General features: G+C 44.0%; 1 protein-coding gene across 3 annotated transcripts; it reads left to right on the top strand.

Moving 5' to 3' along the window:
• Positions 1 to 54: 54 nt before the first annotated feature.
• Positions 55 to 23,783, top strand: LOC101074327 (protein FAM126B). Of its 3 annotated transcripts, XR_003887987.1 has the most exons (14): positions 55 to 203; positions 7,464 to 7,542; positions 9,556 to 9,631; positions 11,048 to 11,149; positions 12,025 to 12,204; positions 13,175 to 13,255; positions 14,106 to 14,221; positions 14,852 to 14,947; positions 15,415 to 15,531; positions 16,930 to 17,017; positions 17,095 to 17,251; positions 17,909 to 18,094; positions 19,929 to 22,308; positions 22,392 to 23,783. XR_003887987.1 is itself a non-coding variant. In XM_029834563.1 (13 exons), exons 3-13 carry the CDS (start codon positions 9,581 to 9,583, stop codon positions 20,564 to 20,566), a joined length of 1,812 nt encoding a protein of 603 aa, XP_029690423.1. In that variant the 5' UTR covers positions 55 to 203; positions 7,464 to 7,542; positions 9,556 to 9,580; the 3' UTR covers positions 20,567 to 23,783. The 3 variants fall into 3 exon arrangements, 2 of the variants coding, with proteins under 2 accessions (XP_029690423.1, XP_003961998.2); XM_029834563.1 differs by having other exon boundaries at positions 19,929 to 23,783; XM_003961949.3 differs by lacking the exon at positions 17,909 to 18,094 and having other exon boundaries at positions 60 to 203; positions 19,929 to 23,783.
• Positions 23,784 to 23,910: the final 127 nt, after the last annotated feature.

Below are 23,910 nucleotides of genomic sequence, written 5' to 3'. Positions count from 1 at the left end.
ACAGCCCGGCCAATCACGTCCCTCTATCGTCGGTTCAGCACCATTGCAGTGTGGAGACACCACACGGAGGTGTTCTCTCGTTCAGAGAGGCTGCACTCGGAGGAAAGACACTCGACCTGGGTGATCTTCGTGGTCGCACGCACCACCCACACTTTCCCGACGCAAGCTACCGCCTGACATCGCCATAACCACGTTTATGCGGGGTGAGTGTTTCTTTGTCTGCCAGATTGATTGTCAAGGTAGATGCGTCGCTGATGACGAGGAACATACGGTGTCACGCTGCTTTTGAATGTGAACCCTCAGCGAGGAGCGTTTACCGACCAAAGCTGACTCCAGGGGCCGTGGAGCAGATGCTCCGGCGTCGGAGTCAGACGAGCAGCCTTCAGCAGCTCGGGCCTGGTCACGACTGGAAAAATTGGCAGACGAGGATTTCCACCAACTACTGATTATTAGTAGCAGGTTAATGTTGACTCGTCAAGCTACAGTAGCTAACGAACAGGTTGAAGCTGTCGTGGCAACCTTGTAAAACATCTTAGCTAGCTCGCGGTTCGCTACGTAGCAACATTCCTTTTACACATCGCCCCTCAACTAATACCCCTTAAATTAGCTGGGTTTGTCGCTTGACTTCAACAAACATCGCTTTGCTGTTTGTCGTAATACACGTAATTCTATCCCCGGCACATAAAGTTTAACTGCAAAACGCTACGCTTTGGTTTATTTTTCCTGGGGTGGTCGTATTTTGAAAGTCTTCAGCGGAAGTGTGTATTTTCCGTTGGTGATTGATGTTCATTAGACACCTCGAGCATTTCGTCGCTTCATTTATTGGTTAGTGTATGTTGACAGGTTGCTCTAATCCACTGCCATGTGCAGGTATTTAACTCTCCCACACCTGGTGAACATCACTTACCTGGGCTTCGTGACTAGTCGGCGTGCGTGCATGTTTGTGCCCGTGCCAGGCTGGAGATGATGCGTGTAAACACAGACGTGCATAACTCTGTTTATGCTTTACATTATGTTGCAAATGATTCACCTTCCAAGGTGTGCCATATATCAGGTGTCCTCGGTGAAGTGTGGCTAATTTCGTGCATACATTCACCCCAGATGCGAGACAGTGTACATTTATTTATCAGATGTATAGAAAATGACCCGCAACAGGCGTCATATGTTTGACTTATCTGCACGTCGGTGAACAAATTTAAGCTTTTCTTCCGGGTAAACATTAACAGTGACTTCAGCAAATCAGTGTTTGAAGTGTTTTTCCGTAGTGAAAGAGAAGCGGTTTAATCTTAAACCAAATAGGAAGGGAGAGAGATGTAGGAAGGGATTTAGTTGAGTTGAGTAAGAACCTTATAATGGTGGTCCAACTTTGCACCTTTCTAAATATATTTTCTATTACCTCATCTTATGGTTTTCAGCGAACTGATCTGAACAAATGGTTCTCTTAATAGTCCGAACCAACACTTCTTACAGCATCAATAACTTGAGCCGCTCTGCCAAGCAGGTAACTGCTGCCAAGTTGCCTCCTAGTTCGCTGTTTCATATCTATTCTGTAATGAAATGAGTGCTGCCTACAGCAGAAGTTTTAGCTTTTAAAACACAACCATCCCAGTCACATGGCGACAGAAAAGTGCAGATAATTTCATGCCCTCTGCTGCTCGTAAATCAAATATCACAGCGTCCTTCTTTGCTCTACATCTGCCAGCCTGTGGTTTGGGACCAGTCTATCATCAAAGCTGTAGCCTATTTTAAACAGGAATGCCATTTACCCACTTAATCTGCACGTCTCTGTCCTGAAAGGTGGATTTCTTCTACTACTCGGTGACCGTGACAAACGCCAGCTCGTCCAGCTGATTGTTAGGCTGATCATAATGTGGAGTCGGAGGATGCACTGGACTTTGAGGCCTTTGCAGTTTTCTCAGAGAGATTTAATCCAAAATTAAATATAAATATATTGAGCCTCAGAGTCTGCTACCTCCCACCTATAGTGATGTACATGCCTGGAGCTGTAATTAGCCAGCCATGGATTAGCTGTGGGGTTAATTTTCCGCTGTACTTGCTTCCACAATGCTAGCGGATTACACGCACACGGTCCCTCGCCCTTCCTACGGTTCCAGGTTGGAGATCCAGCGTCAGTAAGACAGACTTTCCAGGCAGTCTTGAGAATCAGCTGGTTATGTGTGTGTCATGCAGAGAGGCTCGTGGTTCTGTTGACTCACTGTGCTGCCAGGTATGATGGCTGTCAGCGGGCTGTGTGTGTTGGCTGTGGCGAGAGCCTGTCAGTCAGCCAAACACAACCCCACGCTGTTCCTACGGGGGCTCTGAAGGAAATGGAGAGCTGTGTAGCGTTCACAAACATAGCAGCGTGCCAGAGAACAAATGGTGTTTCATTGCAATTTATGTCTGACATGGCAATGTTTTTAGAATGTTTTTTTTATCTCCTTTAATTCTATTTGTCAGCCGGTTTATCATTAGTGAGGCACCGCTCAGAATTTCACACTCAAACAGGATCCTGGTGCTCAAATCCGAATGAGATTTGAATATGTGACATGATAGACATAGTATATGACATCGTAAATAATTTTAGAAGCCACATATGATCAGTTCATTTCTCCTGTTATGGATGTACTCACAAATAATTGCTTTTAGCCAGTGTGCAGTGTGTTGAAATCTAACAAATACATGCTTCTCCACATCACCTAAAGAGCTATTGGCCATGACTGTAATATACCTTATATGCAAGGTTTGATCTTAAACCAGGTTTAGACATATGGCTAAAAATGTACTAAGCACATTCTCCATATTTGTGTGTGCAGGCGTGTGTGTCAGATTAGCAGTATTTTTCCCAACGACATCCCGTCTCCTTCCCGTGGAAGTGTTGAAGGCTTTAATCTTTCTTCTTTTGTGGCGTATGAATGGGCGTCAAGCTTGTTGCCTCCTAGTTCAAAGCTGTCTGGCTTTACTGTATTTGTGCTGATAATCAGCCTGTAAAGTTGAGCTGAGTTTTGTTTCCACTGGTAAGATGCAATCTGCCTCTTCAAAATCATTAAGTGACTGAAGAAACGACTGCTACAAAGTCAGAATTCAATATATATGATGACAGAGAGCACTTCTACTTGCACAAAATACAAATACCCTATTTAGGTGACAAAAATAAAATGTATACTGAATTATAGTGTAAATTTTGCTCGTTTCTACAGCAATGGTGTAACTGGGGACCAATGACACATTAAAATCCCTTTTTTGTGTTAATAATTCTTAATTCTCTATCTTTGGGAAGCTCCAGGCTTGGCTTTCTCACTCCTCCCCAGATATGATACGGCACCCCTCTCCCCTCCGTTCTGTTGCTGATTCCTTTGCATGTCATCCTGTGTGGGCTGTGCAGAGCTTTTAGCTTGTCAGGGAACCTCAAGGTGGCCCATTGTTAAGACTGCTGAGCAGCCTATATGGCGGCGCAGCATTTTTTCCTGTTCCTCTTGACTAAATCTCAGCGCCTCAGCAGCTCCGTGGAACACACCATCCACACTGCGTCAGCACTCACGGTCCTGCATCACTGACCAGGCTTCCACAGTCGCGTGGAAGAAATTTCTGCACATTATAAATCATGAATGAATGAATAATGGCCTCTTCACTAGGGAAGCTTAGTGATTGTTGATTTACCATTCGTCTGATAAATAAGAAGAGCATTTTCATTTTGGAAATGGTAAATATCAAAAACTAAAAATGACGCAATTGTATTTTCTCTTACACCTGTTTCAGACCGAGTGCTGCATAAGCGCTGCACTTTTGTTGTGGTCAGGTCCTGCCTGACAGAGCGTTTTGTCAGAGGGCTTCATTCAAGTCCAGATGGCTGCTGTATTCCATTTATTTCCATTTGTTTCAGTGAACAGTGGAAGTAATTGTTTCGGCATCCTAGAAAGTAAGACAACAGATTGCCGATTCTCATTCCCAGATCATGAAGTAGAGGCGAGCTCATCCACATTCTTTGAGCCCTCATCTACAAACTACAATCTGGCTGCGCTCTCATATTATACAACCACTGGCCTCTGCCTAAAACCAGTGCAAACTTGATGATTATCTGCCTGCACTGGCCCCACACACGCACACACACACACACACACACACACACACACACGTGTATGCCTTTAGCGTGGCTGCACCCTGCTGAGCAGCCCTGTCATGACATGCAAAGAGCTCCGAGATGTCTGCAGTGGTTCAGGAATGTGTTGGAGAATAATTGCAGGACCTATTTGCATGTTGCACAGAGGTCGTCAGAGATGGTCAAAACCGTAACGGATGCCCCAGAAGCTAGAGATGCACAACAAAACCTCTTCCAGTTTTGAACAGTTGTGCTGGTTCTCACACCAGCAAATGGCTGCTTAAAGGGCACAACTGGGTTTTAAGGTTAGAGTTGGGTAAAGGTTAAGGTCAGGGTAAAGGCCGGGGATTTAGTTCTTTCGGTGTCTGTGTGTGTATTTTTATATCCCGTCAAACGTTTTTCACTAGAAGCACCTGTGAGGAAGGAAACTGTGATTCATTGGCATTCACCTTTGCAGCTGCTCTTGTATGTCCTGTTTTGTGTGTGTGTGTGTGTGTGTGTGTGTGTGTGTGTGTGGGTGGGTGAGTGAGTGTGTGTGTGTCTGTGGTGAGCCCATCCCTACACGTCTAGCCATGCAGCTGCAGTAGGGCTAATTTTAGCCCAGTTGTGTGTACGCATCGGTTCCTTTACTCTGGCCTTTCAGAGCTCTGATGACGAGAGCTAATCTGATGACGGGGCGCTAGTGTATTTTTTTTTTTATATCTTTGCAGCACTGTGCTTTTTTTTTTTTTATTGCCTGAATGTTTGTCGACGATATAAGAACTCCACGTGTGTTCAGGGCAGCACTATTGATTTGCACAGGAACAGTATTGACTATAGTCTACGTTTACTGCCTGGTTGTGACCTTCACTAACCAAAAGTCCTTCAGCCTGTCTACTGATTATCTACCTTTATGAAAAGGGCCATTGTTTTCTATAAAAGTTCCTCTTTCCAGGACTTTTTGCTTTTAATAGATCCCATTCTGTTCTTGCTCAGACGATGTGCTCCACTGATGAGCTAATTCTTTGTGCTATTAAGAGAAGCTCAGGAATGGAGATTAATGCTAAGTGGTTCACTGTGGTTAAGTGTTATCTAGTTAATCCCTTTACCAAGGGAAAGTGTCTAGATGAAGAGCATGTGCCTAGTCTTTGTCTCAACAAAACAGGTGTAATACAACAGTAGGTAATATATTATAAGTAAGTTATGCACGGAAATGTCATTATGTTTTGTTTGATTGATTTTACTCAACCTGGCTTTGATATACTGTACCTTTAACTAGTTGACCTCCCAGTCAGTGTCATGGCTGACATGGCAGTAAGGTCAAACAGCTACGAAACAGGTAAAGGAACAGCACAGCACAGACAGGTACTCTTGTGATTTGTTGTCTTTGAGTGTTACTTGGAGTGAATTGTAATATTACGACATGCCAACTTGTCAGTCAGATCTTTCTATTTTAAAATAGGAATCAGATATTCAGGAAGGAGGAATTGCTCCACATATGGGCAGAGAAAGGGCAGGACTATATAGGGTCAGAAATGGCGTAGATCCACCCTGATGAGTGTTCAGAGTTTTATCTTTCTTTGATTCTCTGACCTTCCAGTTGAGAAGTTACATTAAAATAATATTTTCTGAAATCTAGGAATAGAGTTGTGCCACTGTTGTTGAATATTCATTCTGTCATGCGTCACAGCAAACAAACATGAGGGAAGAAGGACAATGTCAGAAATGGAGCAAACGGAACAGACACAGTGCTTGCTCAAGCTCAATAATTCATGGCTGAATGAGCTAAGCTGACCTTGAAAAATACCCAATGTTGGGTTGGTGAAACCTGGCACTGCTCATCTAGGACTGAGTGGAAAATCTTGGGACAGATGGATACAGTCCAGCACGAAGCATTACGTTGTTCAAACAGCATAATCAGTCTAATGATTGTCTTTAACAGTTTTCAACATGAATAGAAATCAGATTTTGAATCGGGAGCTAAATAAATACCACCAGCTGACTATATGCAGACACCTTTTGCTTAAACATATGTTTTTAATATTTCCATATTTTTAAAGAATTACACCCTGGTACATCAACCTGACTAACTCTTCTTGCAACATTTGCATTTGGCACCACCTCATCAAACCATCTGTATTTGTCATCCAAATGTTCCTGCGTCCGTTGCCATGAACAACATTGTGCACAGCAACTTGTCTCTTAATAGATGCTTCATACTCCCCTGGAAAAGCAGTTGAATCTGCAGGAGGAATTTCTTATTCTTTTTATTGTTATTATTATTGTTGTTGTTATCGTTGATAATGATAATAATGGCAATAATAATAATATTGTTGTATTTCCTTTCTATAGTGTAGCAACTGCTACAGTGCTCATTGAAAACAGTGGTACGTGCTAGCAGAACAGTCAGGAAGGGCAGTAATCTGATGTTTGTTTTGGTTGACCCGATGGAACATTGCACTGCTCACAAGCAGCTGCCAAAGACAAACATCGAGGCTTTAACTGTACGTTGTGTTTCGCTAGGAATGTGTGATGCAGTCGGTCACTGCTGCAGGTTCCACACCTATAGGCCAGTTTCAAGAGAGTGGCTGTTTATAACTGTTCTGCTACAAGCCTCATTGTGCATTGTTATTTGGTGCATTTTAACAATGTGCGCGTAATTTGTGGTTTGAAGTGCCGTAAACAGGATGGGTTGACGCTCTCTTTTTCTTTGTGAGTGACGCCATTGGATAACAGGAGCGTTTTGTCCATTCCAGGACTCATAAAGTGTAAAATAGGATAATGTTTGCACTGGGATAATGTTAATAAGTGCATGATCAATAAAGGTCAAAGGGTAACCTGACTCTTCTGCCATAGGTCACTGTTTCTCAAAGAGCAAGGCAGCATCGACGGTTTCACAGCTTCCTCTCACGTGTCACTCAATCCTCGATTCACGCTGCCAAATGCAGTAAACAGTTTACTTGTGGGTATCTCGGATGAATTTTTAGCAGGCGAGGACAGCACGTTGGCCATCTGACTGTTGCTATGCAACAGTAGGAAACTTGAAAAGTGACTCCTCATCACACTGCCTGAAAGTGAATGTAAACATGTTTTTACTGAGCAACAGCTTTCTCTTTAATGTCATGGAACAAAATTCTCGTTAATGGATCAGCTAAATCAAATTGTTTTTGGTTTTTTTTGGTTTTAAATTTAATTAAAAGGCTGTGCTGTCATAGCAACCACATGGAGGTGTTCTAGTCTCAGTATTAGAGCTCCTGTCGTATCAGAAATTCTTTGTAATATGTTCTAAAAATAAATATTTGAGATTTCTTCCACCTGAAGCAGCGCTGATGGCTTGAAGTGAGCAAAAACGTGCTAGCTGCCATGAACCACCGTTCTTTCTATGCAGGTGTGCCTCATTGCCTGACAGATGTGTGACGCTGTAGAGAAGGCTCTCCCGGTGGAGATCTGAGTTCTGGGACGCCGAGGTAAGCAAACGTGATGCCAACGTAGCATTTGCATTCATTTTTCTGTCGTAGTTGTTCCCATTTCTGCTTCCTTTTGCTTCTTAACTCGTTTGTCATTGGTGGATATTTGTAGTCATGTGACTACAGCTCTCACAGTAACTGACAACGCTGCCGCGCCACTGCGGCCAATCTTTGACAGTTTGACAAGCCGGAGTAAACAAGTGAGTCAGCCTTTCACGGAGAGCTAAACAAGCCTATTAAATGGAGTCTCTCAATCCACACTCGGATTGAAGGAGCCTGCTTTTACAAAAGGATTTGACTCATTCGTGTCATCATCGGCTGTCGGCAGAGAGCGCGAGCTCCGTCACCGTCAGGCCCGCAAAGAGGATATCTTTCTTCTCTAAGCCTGTTTTGTAACCTTCTGCACCATTCAGAATCCTGCTCCCTTTAATGATGTCATCCTTTAAGATAGGTACCTCCTAAATACCGGCGTGAAGAAATCTCTAAGCCATTCCAAGTACCGGTAGTCCAAGTTAAAACCGCATAGTTAGTGCGTGAACATTTTATCGGCAGGCTGATTTAAAACTGACATTTCCCTGGAAGTCCCAACCTTGCTCTTTAGAGGCTTACCCATGGATCTCTAAACCGTCAGATCACACTGGCCTGAGTTTATTCTTCCTCTACACTACAGGATGTTTCTTAACATTCGGTACAAATATGGTATTAGTTAAGACTGACACTGGGGCAGACATTCTACCACTGCTCATAATAAAAGATTCCATATAAGTCTAATATCCCCCTGGTCTGCTGATAGACACAAACAACTAGCCAAGTAGTTCAAACTCGGGGACAAAAATGAAATGTGTTTGGTGGAATCCCACAGAACACAGATGTGTTTGTGAAACAACAGGAGCCAAAGTCCTGAGGCAAAACAGATAAGAGGTTTTGTCTGTTGACAGGAGTACCACTGTAACCCTCCTGAAATGCAACAAACAAAGACAAATTTAAGTGAGAATATATGGAGTTAGTGCTAATCCCTAATCCCATCAACTCCAAACCACAGCATGCTCACAATCAGAAGGGGAGAGCTTTGTCTCCTCTAAACACAAGTGGAAAAGAAGAAAAGCATGATGGGAAAACTCTCCAGTGTATAAGTGTTTTACATTACGTCTGGCCTGGGGCATAAGACATAATTAAGACAAGGTAACATTGATTCATTCATTAGCTGGGAGGATGAACAGACTTTACTTTATTCCTGTGATGTTATAGCTGGAGTACCAGACCCCCCCTGTGAATTTGTCCTCAAAAAAAGCACACGGGCCCATAAATTGGTGGGGGCCACTTTGAACTGTGGGATTGGAAAATTGTATCTTGTCTGTTAAGTGAAATAATAATAGTTTATTGTAATTACAATAGTTTTTTAATGTGAAGCTGAAGGTCAGTGAAGTTAATTGCAGCTGCTGAATACAGAGGAAAAAGATCAGAGATAAGTGTGCCTGCAGCACAAGATGTGATTTTGTTTTAATCTATTCACTCGAGTTATTATGAATAAACTGCCTTTCTTAATGGTGATGTCACACTACGCAAAATGAGTCCCTCTTTGGAACATTTCAAAAAAATTACACAAAACTGTTTCAGCTTCAACGGGTCAGAAAAGGGAAGCCTCAGTTTCCTCCTTGTTGTGGTTCATGTCTCTTTTATCCATGCTGACAGTTCAGGCCACTGTTTATGTAACAATGTGGTCAGCGTTGCTGAAGGCAATAAAATTCACTCTGATTGCTCTCCATATTTATACCAGGTGAATGCTACCACTTACTCTAGTAGGTATGTCTTCTCCATTAATATTTAGGTCACTTCAGTCTCCAAAAGCATTACATTTTTGAGTAAAAAGGTAGAATTTAGGGTTTTACTCTGGATTTTTCCTGGGAAATGTATAAGCATTTTTGACTAAGCAATCGCTGCTCACTTTTCCTTCCCTTATCGTCTCCCCTCTCCATACTTTGTGTCCCTTCCTTTTCCTTTCGTGTCCACCAGGCAGCCGAGTGGGGGGCCTCTGAAGATGCTGGGTTCAGAGCGAGGTGTTGTTGAAGAATGGCTTTCAGAATTCAAGGTAAAGGCCTTCTCTGCCCTCGCCCGTTCCACATCGTGATGGCGAGATGTTCCTCCGGAGGTCTTTTATATCTGCAGAGACCCACACACTGTGGGTGTAACGGCTGTAATGAAAGAGCCTGCATGCATCTCCCATCATAGACATTTGAGTTGGTTCAGTGAGTGATGGGGAAAAAACAGATTCCAGGTCAGCTCTAGAGTCTGTGTGCTAAACTGTGTGTTATTTCAGTGTGACAGTTGTTTTACATTCCTCAACATCATTTTTTAAAGCTGTTTGTTATTTGATTCCAATAATCCATCAGTTTATAGCATGAGTTCTGATTAATGCTGAAGAGCAGAGATAGATGAATCATTATCTTACCTGTTTGATGATTACGCAGCCCATAAGTCACGTGACTGTTGAAATGGCTGTTTTTCTGACCTTTATCACGTACAGAACAACTGATTGCATGTCACCACTGGAAATGCATCACTTTGAATGACTGGTCACGCAGACGTGATGTTTGATGTTGACTCAGGTGTAAATGCCTCACTGTTCGCATTCATGCACATGCAAGGATCTCAGGCATGATATGGATGGAGCAAAGCTGCCTAAAAAGTCAGCGTTGAATAATAATAATGTAAACATCGTAGTCTGTAATGCAGGACAGGCAGGTAAAGAGAATAAAGAGAAGAATTCAGTGATGTGAACACAATATTAGGAAAGAAAGTTAAGAAGGAATGAAAGTAGTACTGGTAGTAGTGGTGGAATCTGCACGTGGTGTTCTCTCCTGAAATGACCATACTTAGGCTGAGCAGAGAGGACATCTCTCCCCTCTACCATCAGGAGACAAACGCGCAGTTTTGACCATTTAAAGAAGCTCTTCTTTTACCCTGTCACTTGCAACATTTCATTACCTGTGTGTCCACTTTCAACAAGTTTTATGGATTTCTCTGTATTCTTAGATATATTTATTATTTTTTAATATTAAATTAATTCTTGCATGTACCGACAGGATAGCCATAGGTAGCATAATAATGTTGGCTTAATTCCATTACTTGCTTCATTAACATAACCAATTATGCATGTTACAAAACACAAAGGCTGTCACGCTATTTGGAAGCTTACACGAAAATATAATTTACGGCATTAATACCCCCATCAGTTCATACATCATTAACACCACCGTTAGCATTAGTACTAATTAAGGGTTATAAAAAGATTATGGTTATGTGTAAAACTTATTGCATGGTATTATACCTGTAGAAAGAAAAAGTCATGGTGATTCACAAGAACTGCCTCCCTTGTAGTTCTGGATTTATTTTTTTCAGTGTGTATCTCATACCTAAAATTCTGGACATTTAAATATAACTGCTTTTGTCTGTTTCATGTAGTTGAATATTGCGACAAGTTAATAAAACCGTTCTCTGTCCTCAGTCCTTACCAGAAACCCACATCCCTAGCTACGCCGGCAGCCTTCATCTAAAGAAGTCCCTGGTGTCAGCCCTCTACAGAGTCATCCAGGACCCCAACAATGAGGTGAAACACAGAGGGCACGCAGGGCTAAATATAGCTGTTTTTAGCTGAGGGAAATTTGTCGGTTTTGACTCACGCTGCCGTTCCAGCTGGTAATGAGCAAGAAACGGGCTGGGCAGAATGTCTGCAGAAGTGCGCCTGGAGGCTACACATGCACACCAAGACACAGATGCTGTGTGTTCCGTGAGAGTGTTGTAAACAGGAACAGTTCCAGCAACAGTACCTGTGAGATGGCCAGCGGTGTTCTTAATATAGAACACATACACACATAGTTGTGATTCTACAACATCTGCTGCCTACTGTAAAAGCTGCATTTTCAGTGATGCAAAGACATTCATTTTTTTTGTTGCTTTTAATTGTAACGAGTCAATGCTCTGTTGGTGACCTAAGGGCACATGTTCTGAGTGAGGGTAAAGGCCTGAGGCCTCAGTTCCTCTATGATCTAACCTGGCTGTCAAACATGGTGCTAAATCTCATTTGTATTTTCAGTTGTGTTGCATAACCTCATTAATGAATAGACAGAGTGTGTGTGCGTGTGTTGTGTGTGAGAGAGAGAGAGAGAGAGAGAGAGGTGAGAGGTACTCACGGCATGGCAGGCAAATGCCTCGCTGAGTTAATTATTGAGTTACTGCTCATTCAGGGTGAACTACAATCCAACACACTCATCTAAAGTGGTGCTGTGTGTGCACTCCTGTCACTGACCTCTGTACAGGTTATGCACAGCTGCCTGAGACGTCATCTGGCCGCGGATTTTTGTTGCACTTTAATCTTATTGCTCTTACACACCTCTGACCAGCAGGTTTTTTTCCCCGTTTTTCACAGCGTAAAATTACAACGTGATGCATTTATTTATTTTATGCCTTTTTCTTTCAATAAAGCTACTGGAGCCGGTCTGCCATCAGCTGTTCGAGCTTTACCGGAGTTCTGAAAATCGCCTGCGACGCTTCACCCTGCAGTTCCTTCCTGAGCTGGTGTGGGTATACCTGCGCATCACGGCCAGCAGAGATCGTCAGAGCAATGGGTGCATCGAGGCCCTTCTCTTGGGCATCTATAATCTGGTGTGTGCCTGCCTTTTTCGGAGTAACTAATCTCAACAATTACTCACTAAAGCAGACTGCTGGGAGGGTGCAGGTATAAACTGTTTACATGTAAAAGAACAAAATCTCGATGTGCAAATTCCTGGTTATCTCTTCGACTTTATACAGATGGGACACAAGTGAGGCTGTAATTGTGTTGACAATCTACAGAGAAAACCCTGTTTAATGGATAGACCCAGGATAGATTGCATCACCTAGAAACCCCCTTGGGGAAATGTGCTAAAAGCTTGAGATTTCAATAGATAGAGCTCAATCTCTGCCAGCGCTTTTAAAGGTACATAATACATACATAATTTAATCCACCTTTCCACAACATTACACAGGCACGTGCACGATCCATGATTATAGAACTTTTCCCTGTGCTTCCTGCTGATAAACGGCTCTGATATACAAAGATAAACTGGCAACTAAGGAAAGGACAGAGCCTGAAACCAAGAGAACACTGGGGGGATTTAGGATGGAGGAGATAAAGATGTTTTGTTCACGCTGTTCAAAACATGCAAAGCATTGGTTTATTTCAGGGACAGATGTATGACCGCTTTCATCAATACACATAGGAAGAGAAAACAAGAATATCATATCCACGGTGGAACATGCTGTGCAGCGCTTCCATTGTGAGTACCGGTAGTTCAAATAATCAGATCTCAGTCTTAAAAGCGACCTTTTTCGCAGGGGAGCTTCAAGCTTTGTGTTATGTGGAATTGCACCAGAGCAGAGAGGGTTCTGCCAGCAACATTTAATCTTCCAGAGTCGATATCATGTCCCTGCCAGATCTGCCTCACACCAGCTCATTTTTTCCAAGGGGTGGTGGCTCATGCAGCAGTTGTTCAACATTCACTGCCCAACATTTTAGCACAAACTCAAACTAGGCCAGATTGTGCAGGTATGAGTCTGAATGCCTTCAATAACAATGCTGTTCTGTGTCTTGCAGGAAATTGTGGATAAAGATGGCAACAGCAAGCTCCTCTCCTTTACAATCCCATCTCTGTCCAAACCATCTATATATCATGAGGTGGGGGTTCATATCTGACACCACTCCCAATGCTGTTGCACCACTCCTTTCTTTATCGTTTGATTGTCAGTTGGCAACAACCAACACACTATATCTCAAGTTCTGCTTCCTTCTTTTTAGCATCTTCCCCCAAATTCTGAACGATTACCTGCTTATTTATGTTTTCCATGGTATATGGTAGTCATCACCTTGCTACATGTCTTATGCTACCTCTTTTATTATTACTGGGCCTTATTGTAGATCCTCATGACCTGGCTGCTCAAACACAGCGTCGTGTTGTCTTGGCTGGAGGTAATGATGTGATATAGATATGCTGACCTCAAACCAGACCAGTATGGAACCCCCAGGCTGTTTTTAAGATGTTTATTTCCTGCTGCTCAAAGCAGACAGTTTACCTTACTGTTGTATATGAATTTATAACAGTACTCAAGAGAGTTGTTGAGACTGTGGAGCGTTGCATGTGCCGAAGGCGATTTATCGCTGTAATTACAAGCTTCAGAGGCTCTTTCCTCCATGCTGCGAGAATGAGGAACATGTGGAGAGGGAGCAGGAGGTGATTCGTGTGTGTGGCGTGCACAGAAGGCTTTGTAGACTGGCATAGCCTCATCCTCGGGCCCCGGCAGAATAATGTACCCCTCTCCATTTTTGATTTCATCTCTTAAATCCTACTTGTCTCCCACAATAACAAGATATTTATGGTAGATTAACACTTCATTGTTCTGCTGTGTTACATAAAGGTGGTGTGTATTGTTGAATATGGTAAAAACAGTATTGCTTCATCTATTGCTGTCATGCTGGGTATTTTATAAACATTCGGGTTCACAAACAGTTTGTTCTTTTGGATGATCAGCCTTCAAGTCTGGGATCAATGGCACTAATGGAGGGAGCTCTCTGTCAACATGACCTGATCCGAGTGGTGTACAGTGGCCTTCACCCTCAGAGAGAGACCTTCACAGCTCAGAACAGGTACTGCGATGCTTAAATAAACCCAGACTCCTTCGCACATCTAATGCCGGTCTCTTTTATTTTTTATCCAACAGAAAAAATGTTGCTTTCACTTTCAATACCATCTTATACTATATAACATGGAAATCAGCATTTTCAAAATAGGAAAGACCCTTGACTCTCATCCTCCCTCCCTTGGCCAGACTCAGGAGGCCTGAAGGCTTTTTTTTGGGCTCTTACGTGTCCGTTGCTGCTGTAGATGAATAATAATCTCATCATGGTAATGAAGCGTCCTCAAGGCACTGCCAGAAAATAGCCCACTGCTGCAACCAACATGAACTTAGTACCCGTAATTTGTTATGCAGTAACACATAGGCAGAGACTCGTCGGTGTTTGATACGGTGACAGTAGCACAGCGGCATCGCCTTCAGCTCTAACGCACATTGTGTAGCAGTTCAAAACATGCACGAGTTTGATGTCATTCCCAATCCCCAAATCTCCACACGGAGGGGTGTTTTCAAGAAGTAGGTAGATGGTATATGAATCTCAAAGAGTTCATGAAGCAAACAATAAATGGAAACTGGCAGGACTTTGCTTGATAGAAACTATTATTTAATCTATAGTTTTCTGTTCTGTGTCCTGTGTTTCTAGGTTTGAAGTGCTTTGCTTCCTCATGCTCTGCTACAACTCTGCTGTGATCTACATGCCCGTGTCCTCCTATCAGTCAGTGTGCAGAATGAGTTCACGGTGAGGGGAACATTTCTTCAACTTGCATTTCTTTTTTTCCACCCGATATGAGACCAGCATGCATCAGGTTGTCTTGAGATTACATGCAGGCCCTGAATAAAGAGCCTGGATCAAAGTGGATGATTCTTAGAGTGAAGTCGCCACCCAGCAAATTCTTCTTCTACAGGATATTAAGACATCCCCTCTGAGATGCAGCAGACAGATGACACCTGAAGCAGTCTAGACAGCAGCAAACCGTGGCTGTCTCTCAGACTTTACCTGGCCTTAACTGACCTCTACAAGAATTTTAACTTTAGTTAGTTATATTATTATTATTTTTATTACTTATCATTAACACTCCCGTTGACTCTGGTTCTCTATGAGTAACTCCTGCAGATGGTAGAGCAAAATTGGGCTTTAAAAAGCAGAATGCCACACGTGGAGTGCAGCTTTATTGATCTGATTGTATATGTGTGTTTCCTCCTCAGGCTGTGCATATGTGGCTTTCCCCGTCAGCAGCAGAAGCTCTGGAGGGAACCATGCAACCGTGTGCTGCTAGACCCAGAGTTCATGGTTCAGATGCTGGCTGCCGTCTATCACTCCATGTATGTTTCTTTCAATCATTTTCGACAGCGTTACTCGCTTATCTTGCTCAGTAAGCTGTAACTGTCCCGAATCTGCAGATTCAGCTGGTTTTACCTGGTTTGCACATTGAAGAAGATTACAAATATCGACCTCAGCTGCATTAAGTGGCTTCCCTTTATGTGTTGTCACATCATTGCTTCTCTGTGCTGGAATCAAGATAATCTCATCTATGATCCCGACCTTTAAATATTGTCAACATGTTCACAATTCATTTAGGATCTACATCACAGAGGTTTTTTTTGTTTTGTTTTTTTAAATGAAACTGCATTTGATAACAGCCTCAAGGTCAGAAACGCCTCACTAAAGACTGATTACATCGGCAATGCATTGTGGGAAAAGGTGGTTTCATCCCCTCTGAGAGCGGCCGTTGCAAAGCTGATTACGTCTCCACAGTGACAGCCCAGCGTCCAAGATGGATCCCCTGCTACGTCAGTGACTTGACGTTGTAGTGAGGCAAGCCCTTGGTGCCCTGTTAAAAAGCAAACCACAGCTATCAGCAGCAGTCGATGCGGCTGTCAAGACTTGTGTGGCCGTGCAGAAGTGATAGCCTTCCTGCTAATCAGTCATCCCGCACTGGCACGAGCGTGGGTACATGCACATGAATCTGCTGCTCTGCATGTACATGGAGAACTTGGCACTCATCAGGGACACTCTGGGATTTAGGTTAATATGTCCGCTTAAGCTCTAATACCCCATGAAGGCACATGCAGGCATATTTGAACGGACAGACACATGCTTATTTCTCACCACAGGTTTTAAAATCCAGCAAACTTTGAGGAAAGAGAGTTTGTACTTGCTCATTAGCTCCAATCGTTTGATCCAGAGTCTAAAGTCAAACCCCCTACAATTGTCTTGGGCCATTGTTGCCTGTGCAGGACCAGTCAGATCAGGCGTGCACTTTTGTTTTGTTACTGTTGTTCCTTTAAAGCCTCCTTAAATAGTTATCTGACATTTTCTGTTAAAGCAAAAACAAAGAAAATGATTCATCGTTGCATTTTACAGATGTTTTGATGGGGTCATTGCTCACCATTTTGTGGGTTTACTTATTTCATTTTTTCACTATCTCAACAGAATTCCCTTTTTATTGATTTATGTTGGGCTTTTTCTCTGATGCGTTTTTAAATTACAGGTTGAATAGATGATATGACAGAGGAGCTTAAGTCATTCTGTCTCTAATGTCAGCCTCCTCCCTTCCCTCACTTGTAGCTGCAGGCATTACTAAAATACTATTAATAGTTCAGGAGGATGTGACTCAGACATCAAGGCATCTCAGACACTCCTGTTTGTTCAGAGATGACGACAGGCCAGTCTTCAGTGTGGACATGCCTGTGTTCATTGTTTTACGCTTTAACGTGTAGATACAATGGAGAGTGGGAGATGGGCCGAGAAGCTCTGGAGGACATTCTGTACAGAGCCCAGCTGGAGCTGTACGCCCAGCCTCTCCTGGTAAGACCATCTGAGTACCAACGTACACACACTTGGTTTCAGACTTAAATGTTCATATTTCTCTCTGTTGGCTACAGCTCGGAAACGCCATGAAGAACTCGCTACCAGGCAGCCCTCCCGATGAGTCGCGGGGACGGAAGGTGCTGCAGGTGGAAGTGACGCCCACCATTAGCCGCATCTCCATCTCGGCCATCACCACCGCCTCGATACGACGCCATCGCTGGAAGAGAGAGGGTAAGACAACGCTAGCCTTTGGAGTGGCAAAGCTTGCCTCCATTCTTCAGTCTTTGTTTAGATATGGCTCAGGGCGGGTTGAGCAGGACAAAGAAATTGTTACAATTGTGTTGAGTTACAAATCACACTTTAAACTTGTGACCCGTTTCTCTCTTCTCAATCTGTGAAAGGTCAAAAAAAGCGACTACTTGGTGAGGAAATTAACTTTTCTGGGTTTTTTTGGTCCTCAGCAGCGAGACGGAAACTGGTTTCTGTGTAAACCGGTCACACCATTAGCACTCTCCAAATGGTGGTCCATGTGGGTGTTCTGTACCTCGTGTGTAAATTCTGTCTCATAGTCTCTGTGCACTGCCTGTGCCTCTCGCTGCTCCTTATTGGTTCTTTTTTTTGCCTGTTTTTTTGTGTGCTGTTCTTTGTTAAATGGAGGTTTGTCAGTTTAGTGACAAAATGGCACCGGCACAATTCTCCATCACCCATCAGCTGATGGGACAGACGGATCTAGACGAAATATTCCTTTTTCTGTTAACCTAGATTTTGCGATGTGCAGTTGACTCACAGCTGTCAGGCCTGTCCGGAATGGATGAGGTCCCAGTCGTTGGAAGCCGGCCACTACTAAAGAAAGACGTTTTTCCGTGTGTGTGTGTTGTTGACTCCCAGATTGTTTTGACCACTCAAGTGATGCAGAGTTGAGCCTCACCATCAGTCCTCCTAACCACGCCCAGAACCACCACCACCACCACCACACTCCCCGGGACCCTGCGACCAGTGAGGACAGAGGAAACCAGCCTCACAGTCAGCACAGCGGCAGCAGCGGCAGCATCATCCCCCCCATCACATTTGAGGGTAGGGGCCAGGAACGGCGAGGGTCTCGGGAGAAGGCGCCCCTTCAATTTGCATCTTCCCCCACCCTCCTCCTCCTCCTGCCCTTCCTCAGCTTTAGAGGGTTCGCTCTGCCGTTGACATTCTGGCTGCCTCTTCCCTTCCCCAGAGTGTACTAACTCATCCGATCAATAAGACCCCTCTGCTCGCAAACTGCTGCTGCCTCGGTCAACAGAGGACGAATCATCTATTCTGGGTTTGAAGGAAGTGTAGCTATCGGCCATTTTGCATGGGCCGTGCCATCATATCGCATCCTCTCTCCCCCCATCATCAAGCCTCCAACATACTTTAAACTGCTGCCCTTTACACTCACTGAGCATGATGAGCCCCCAGCTCGCTGCTCTCCCCACCTTAAGGCTACACAAGATAATAAATTTAATGAATAACCTCGCCTTAACAGGCAAAATAAATCAACAACTTTAACCCCTCCCCCTGGAAAAAAAACCATCTGAGCATTCTTGTTGTGGCATCTACCACAAGTTTAGGGTCACTCGGGGCCGTCCGCCGCCTCCATCCTGCAGGAGTGGTTTCTCACTGTGCTTTTTTTGTTTTGCCTGCGCTCCTTTAATTCTGCTTAGTGGGGTGTGAGTGGGAGCGTCCCCTCCACCGTGCATGCGCACTGCTACCACACGCATCTACTAAAACTCCTAAAATAACAAGGCCAAGACAGGAGACGAAATGTCACATCTTTTGAGCTACTTGTTTTCCCTGGACCGGACGTTTAGAGCCCATTTTGTCATGTTGAATGTTTGTTCGTTAACATCTGTGGTTGTTTTTAAAGGTCCAAACATGCTCAGCCTGTCGCCTTGTGACTAAAAATGAGCTCATTCCCTTTCTTTACAGCTATCCCGCATTCTCCCCTCAAACTTTCACGCAGCCTAGACAATATTAAAATGAAAACCACTTTAAATTTAAAAAAAAAAAGATTTTGAATTCTGAGCTGAAACAGGAAACAGAATTTTCAAATATTGAAATTAGCATCGCTTCATTACTGTCTTTTTTCTTTGCCATAGACATATTTATTAGTTGTTTTCAAAGAGTACATGCTATTTATTTCATGTTTTAGTGGAAACCAGTAGGAATCACCAAAACTCTACTTGCATCCTCCAACATACAAGAACACAATGACAGTAATCACACTCCTGTTCTGAACTCTGAGGGGAACCGCTCTGTTTGGGAGCGTTTGCAATCATTCCCCACATGGCTCAGCCGGGCCGTCCATGTGATCATGGCGCCGCCCTGCAGGAGCACCCAGGGAAGGGGCCGGGGGGCATGTGTCTACTCCTCTTGTTATGTGCATGTCTGTCAGTCCGGACTCTCTCTGCCTGTCTCCTGTTGTCCAGTTACGCTTGTCCTGTCGATGCATGACAGACAGCCATCCGGCTGTCTCCGCTCTCTAACGGGCGTTTACCCTCCATGGTGTTTGTGCTTGATGTGACTTTAATTTTCCTAACTCAGTTTATCATCTTTTTTCCCTTCCAGCTCTTGAACACTGAGGTCATCAGTGGGTCGCTGTCTTTCTCAAATGTCGGATGTTTTGTTTTGCTCAGCAGCAGGCTTCACATTTGTACATGTTAAAATGTTTTGCATTTTAAGAAAAGCTTGATCTGAATTTGCATCCGATCAAAGTTCGGCATTATCGCGGATTGTATTGAATTGCAAATCTATTCGGTCCAAAAAGATCTTTGAAGCTCACTTGGTTTGAACAGTGCAAGTGTGCGAGAGCCCATAATGAATGCTGCTCATTTATTCACTTATTAATTAATGCTCCAATACATTTATGTGTGTCCGTGTCCAGAGGCTGACGGCATGAGCGGCGGGGAGGATTCCTTCAACATCAACGACCCCGATGAGGGTTTCTCCTCCGGGGCGTCAAACAGTAGCCAGCCCAGCGGCACCAAGATGAGCGGCGGCGTGGGGCAGCGGGGCGGGAGCCTGAATAGCAGCAGCAGCCTCAAGAAGGCGATCACCGCTCGGCTGTCTCGGGACAAAGAGAGGGAGGCGGGACGAGAAAGGGCGGCTGATCTGACCAGAGAGCCCCAAGCCGCCGTGAGGAGGCCGCACCAAAGGCGCCAGTCGCCCCCTGCCAGCATCCAGTTGGATGCCATCCAGCTGAGCCCCATAAAGAAGCACCTGAGCTTCCCCGCCGGACCCACCCTGGTCAGGACTGGCAGCACCTCGTCCAGCAAGTCCTTTGACTGCATGAATTTGAACCTGAACGGGAGTGAAGGCAAACGTGACAAGATGGCAGGAGCGGGCCTTGGCAGCGAGGGGGGGCTTTCAAGCGGAGGCTCCCACCGCCACTCCACCGTCAGCCTGAAGGAGGAGCACTTGATCAGGCCAGAGGAGGCCCAGGATCTCCTGTCTCCTGGAGCACCCCTGAGCAAGCAGTCTCGCTCCCCCAGCTTCAACATGCAGATCATATCACAGGTGTAACACATAGTAAAGGTGGTTAACACACACACACACAGACACACACACACACACACACAACCAGTACACAACATACCTCTTCTTTCTCATGCAGTTTTTTCTCTTCAAATCAAAACAATCCTACAATAACAACTTCTCTCTCCCTACATTTTGGGTGTGGGCGTGTGTCCATATGTCCAGGTGTCCCCTGATTTAACGCCTCACATAGTCACACGTGTGTCCTGCAGATTTCGCACTGTTGGAAATAAACGCAACAAAGAGAATGGCGTTGTAAACGGCAGCTGCAACTGAGCATCTGCACTCGCCAAGCAGAGCGAGAGATCGTCCCCGACAGGAGAAAATGTGAAGAGAAGCTTTAAGGAGGCTGAACTAGCTGTGGGGCGGTTTGACATTTTAGTTTTTAGTTTTTCCCAGTTTCTGACTGAATCAGTCAACAAATCAGCAATAACTCTTAAACTGTTGCTCATGCGGAGATCAGGAGGGGCGTTTCATTCCTACCCTTTCATTCCCGGGCACATGTGCAATCGTTCATGCTGATTATTTTACTGTACTGATAGCTTTTAATTAGACATCTGTTGCTTTATTAAAGTAAGTGTCAGGTTGTTTTTTTTTCTTTTTCAAGATTGTAGTCCAAAGAAGGTAGCATTTTCTGGGTTATTTTCACTTGCATGTCAATGTTTTGACAGTAAGTCCTTTGGGCCAAAGTGATTTTTGGTTTGTTTTTGTTAAATTTGGGGGGAAAGAGTTTTGCCATTTGCCATCCACAAGCAGGAAGGTTGTAAAGGCATTGCTCCAACCTTTTAACTGGACAAATCTTAAGAAAGCAAGCTGAAGATTAATTTCAAACTAATACTGAGTGATGCAGCGCAGTTTTAGATCTGCGTTTTCTATTGGATTTTAACCATGGGTCCAATCATTCATAAGCACTTGGTGGTTTCTCGTTTCTGAGCTGGTGAATTACTGCCCCCTAGAGGCGCGCATGTGTCACTGCGCATCAGTCATGGTGATGGCTGGATTTTGCTTTTGTTTGTTTTTCGGCAATTGGATGCTCATGATAAATTTGGTTCTACCTCATTGTGTGTTTGCCTTCAACCACCCAATCAGAACCTGCTATCTTAAAACTCACCTGATTTTTGAGGGGGGGTAAAAGGGCAGAACCAGAATGGATTTCGGACTACAACACACAACTGGGTGTTTATTTGAAGATTTGTGGCTAAATATTTCAATACTACAGTTTCTGTTTAACTAGGTCTCACACAAACTGCTGTAAAATGATGGCATGATAATCTTCAGGTTTTTATATTTTCTGACATATATAAAAAAAAAAATAACTTGGGGGTTGGGCCGGGTTATTTAATTTCTCCCCAAATGACCTGCTAATCTCTCATGTGATGATTTTGAAAGTGCAATTTCTTTTCAATCTTCATGCACACGGTGTTGGATTGCTGTTAAATGCCTGCATCTGCCTTCTGTAGTGCTCCTTGCCCAGACCGAGTGTTCAGAACGCTCGTCTGCACGTTCGGCGCCCTGCAAAGCTGTATGGCCAGAGAGGCGAGCCCAAATCTCCTCCTTGTCTGTGCCAGATGTGCCAAAACACATCCTCTCCTTAAGAAAATATTGTTTTGGAGTGTCTTAATTTAAAATGCCTATAGTTTGTGTTTACTGCTCTTATTTTACAGTCTAGGGGCGCAACAATGATGAGGTTTGGACTTCTGGCCATGAACCTTCTTTTTTGCTAGTTGCCGGTGAGTCGGAGATGCTGCCCCCCGGCACTCATTAATAAGCTCCGCTTCGTGAAAGCAGTATATTAATTGTCCGTGTACTGTAGGTGTCCGCTGTTGTAGTGCATTTCTGTGTCCAGCTTGTGAGAAGAGAGGCTGAATGATAAATGTCTGGAAAACCCGGTTCAGGCGGCAGTGAAAACTCCCACAATCCCTCTGCTGGGGCCCGACTGAGTCATCCTGTTTGCACTTCAGCCTTAAACATTTCAAGCCAAAAAACGTTCAGTTCTTTGGCCGCCGTGCTCATCCTCCTCCTCTTTCTTCCTCCTCCTCTTGCTGGACTGGACTGTGGAGGAGGGGAGTCGTCTCAGTCCACACACACGCACACACTCACACTCCCCGTCCCTGTGCCGCGTGACCGTGTTCATCATCCAGCAGGTTTCCCACGTTGGTGCTGTATGTCGATTAATCCGTAGCTGAATATCTCTGTGTCTGGTGATGTTTGCATGTTTGGGGCAGGAAATGAATCCCCTGCCAGTCAACCTGAATTAAAGAGGACGACTGGCTGAATTTTGTCCAAAATATTAATCCTTGAAATCCACACAAGGTCCATTTAAGTTAAAATGAATTAGTCATTTTAAGTCGTCACTGGTTGGGAAAAGTTTCCTGCTCTGCACGTGATAACCGTGAACTTTGTTTTCATACAGTATAAAGCACTTTAATCCATCCACCTCCATGAAGATAGAGATTGAAATGATATATATATATATATATATATATAGGGAGAGGGGGAGAGAATATATTAATGTGCAAATGTGTATACACTCAGTGCAGGGTTTTAGTCTCTTTCAAGTAGTACTTCTATATGATGTCACATCCAACATTTATTTTTGTTCAAGTCTGAGGGAACAGCTATTTATTTTCTTTCCAAATCAGAAAGAAAATTTAAAAAAAAACAAAAAAAAACAGCGTAAATGTGCGGAGGGTCTCAGGAGTTTACTAAAAGCCACATTCTTTAAAAATGAAAAGGCAGCAGCAGGCATTCTGTTCGTGGTCAGAGTTGATTCTATGCAACATCTCCCTTGTTTTTTTTCGTTTGGTCCTTAAACGTCTGGGTCGAGGCATCTGAGCTTTTATCGTCTGTGCGCCCTCAGCGGTGTTCTGTCACACAGTGGTTCTGTTCACACACCTACCGCAGAGGGTCGGACCTGATCCAAGGACGCGCCATCCGACCAGAAACACCGGGAGAGTTTTGGTGCGTGTGTGAGCCCTTCTGTCATTGTGCTGCTGAGGCTGGAAAAGGCCAGTCGGGGTGTGAAACCTGACCTGGACCACGATCACACTGTACTATTGGCATTGTAAAAATCGAGAGACTTATTTTAAATGCTGTAGATAAATAAAAATGTATAAATGAGATGCATATAAAACTGCTGAAGATCAGATGAGACGTAGACAGAAAAGCTGACTGTACATTGTTGAATAAATATTGTGCCGTAAAAGCTCTGAGCATCCTTATTTCCTTTAATCGGGCAACATCCGTTTTATCGTTCCAACTTCAGCTCGTGAGCTGAATCCTGAGTTTAAGGATTCCAGAGTGGGACTCCAGGGGTTGCTGGGTGAGGTGGC

Source organism: Takifugu rubripes, chromosome 1 (assembly GCF_901000725.2).
Source record: "Takifugu rubripes chromosome 1, fTakRub1.2, whole genome shotgun sequence".
NCBI classification, from domain to species: domain Eukaryota; kingdom Metazoa; phylum Chordata; class Actinopteri; order Tetraodontiformes; family Tetraodontidae; genus Takifugu; species Takifugu rubripes.
This window is presented reverse-complemented; position numbering and strand designations above follow the sequence as displayed.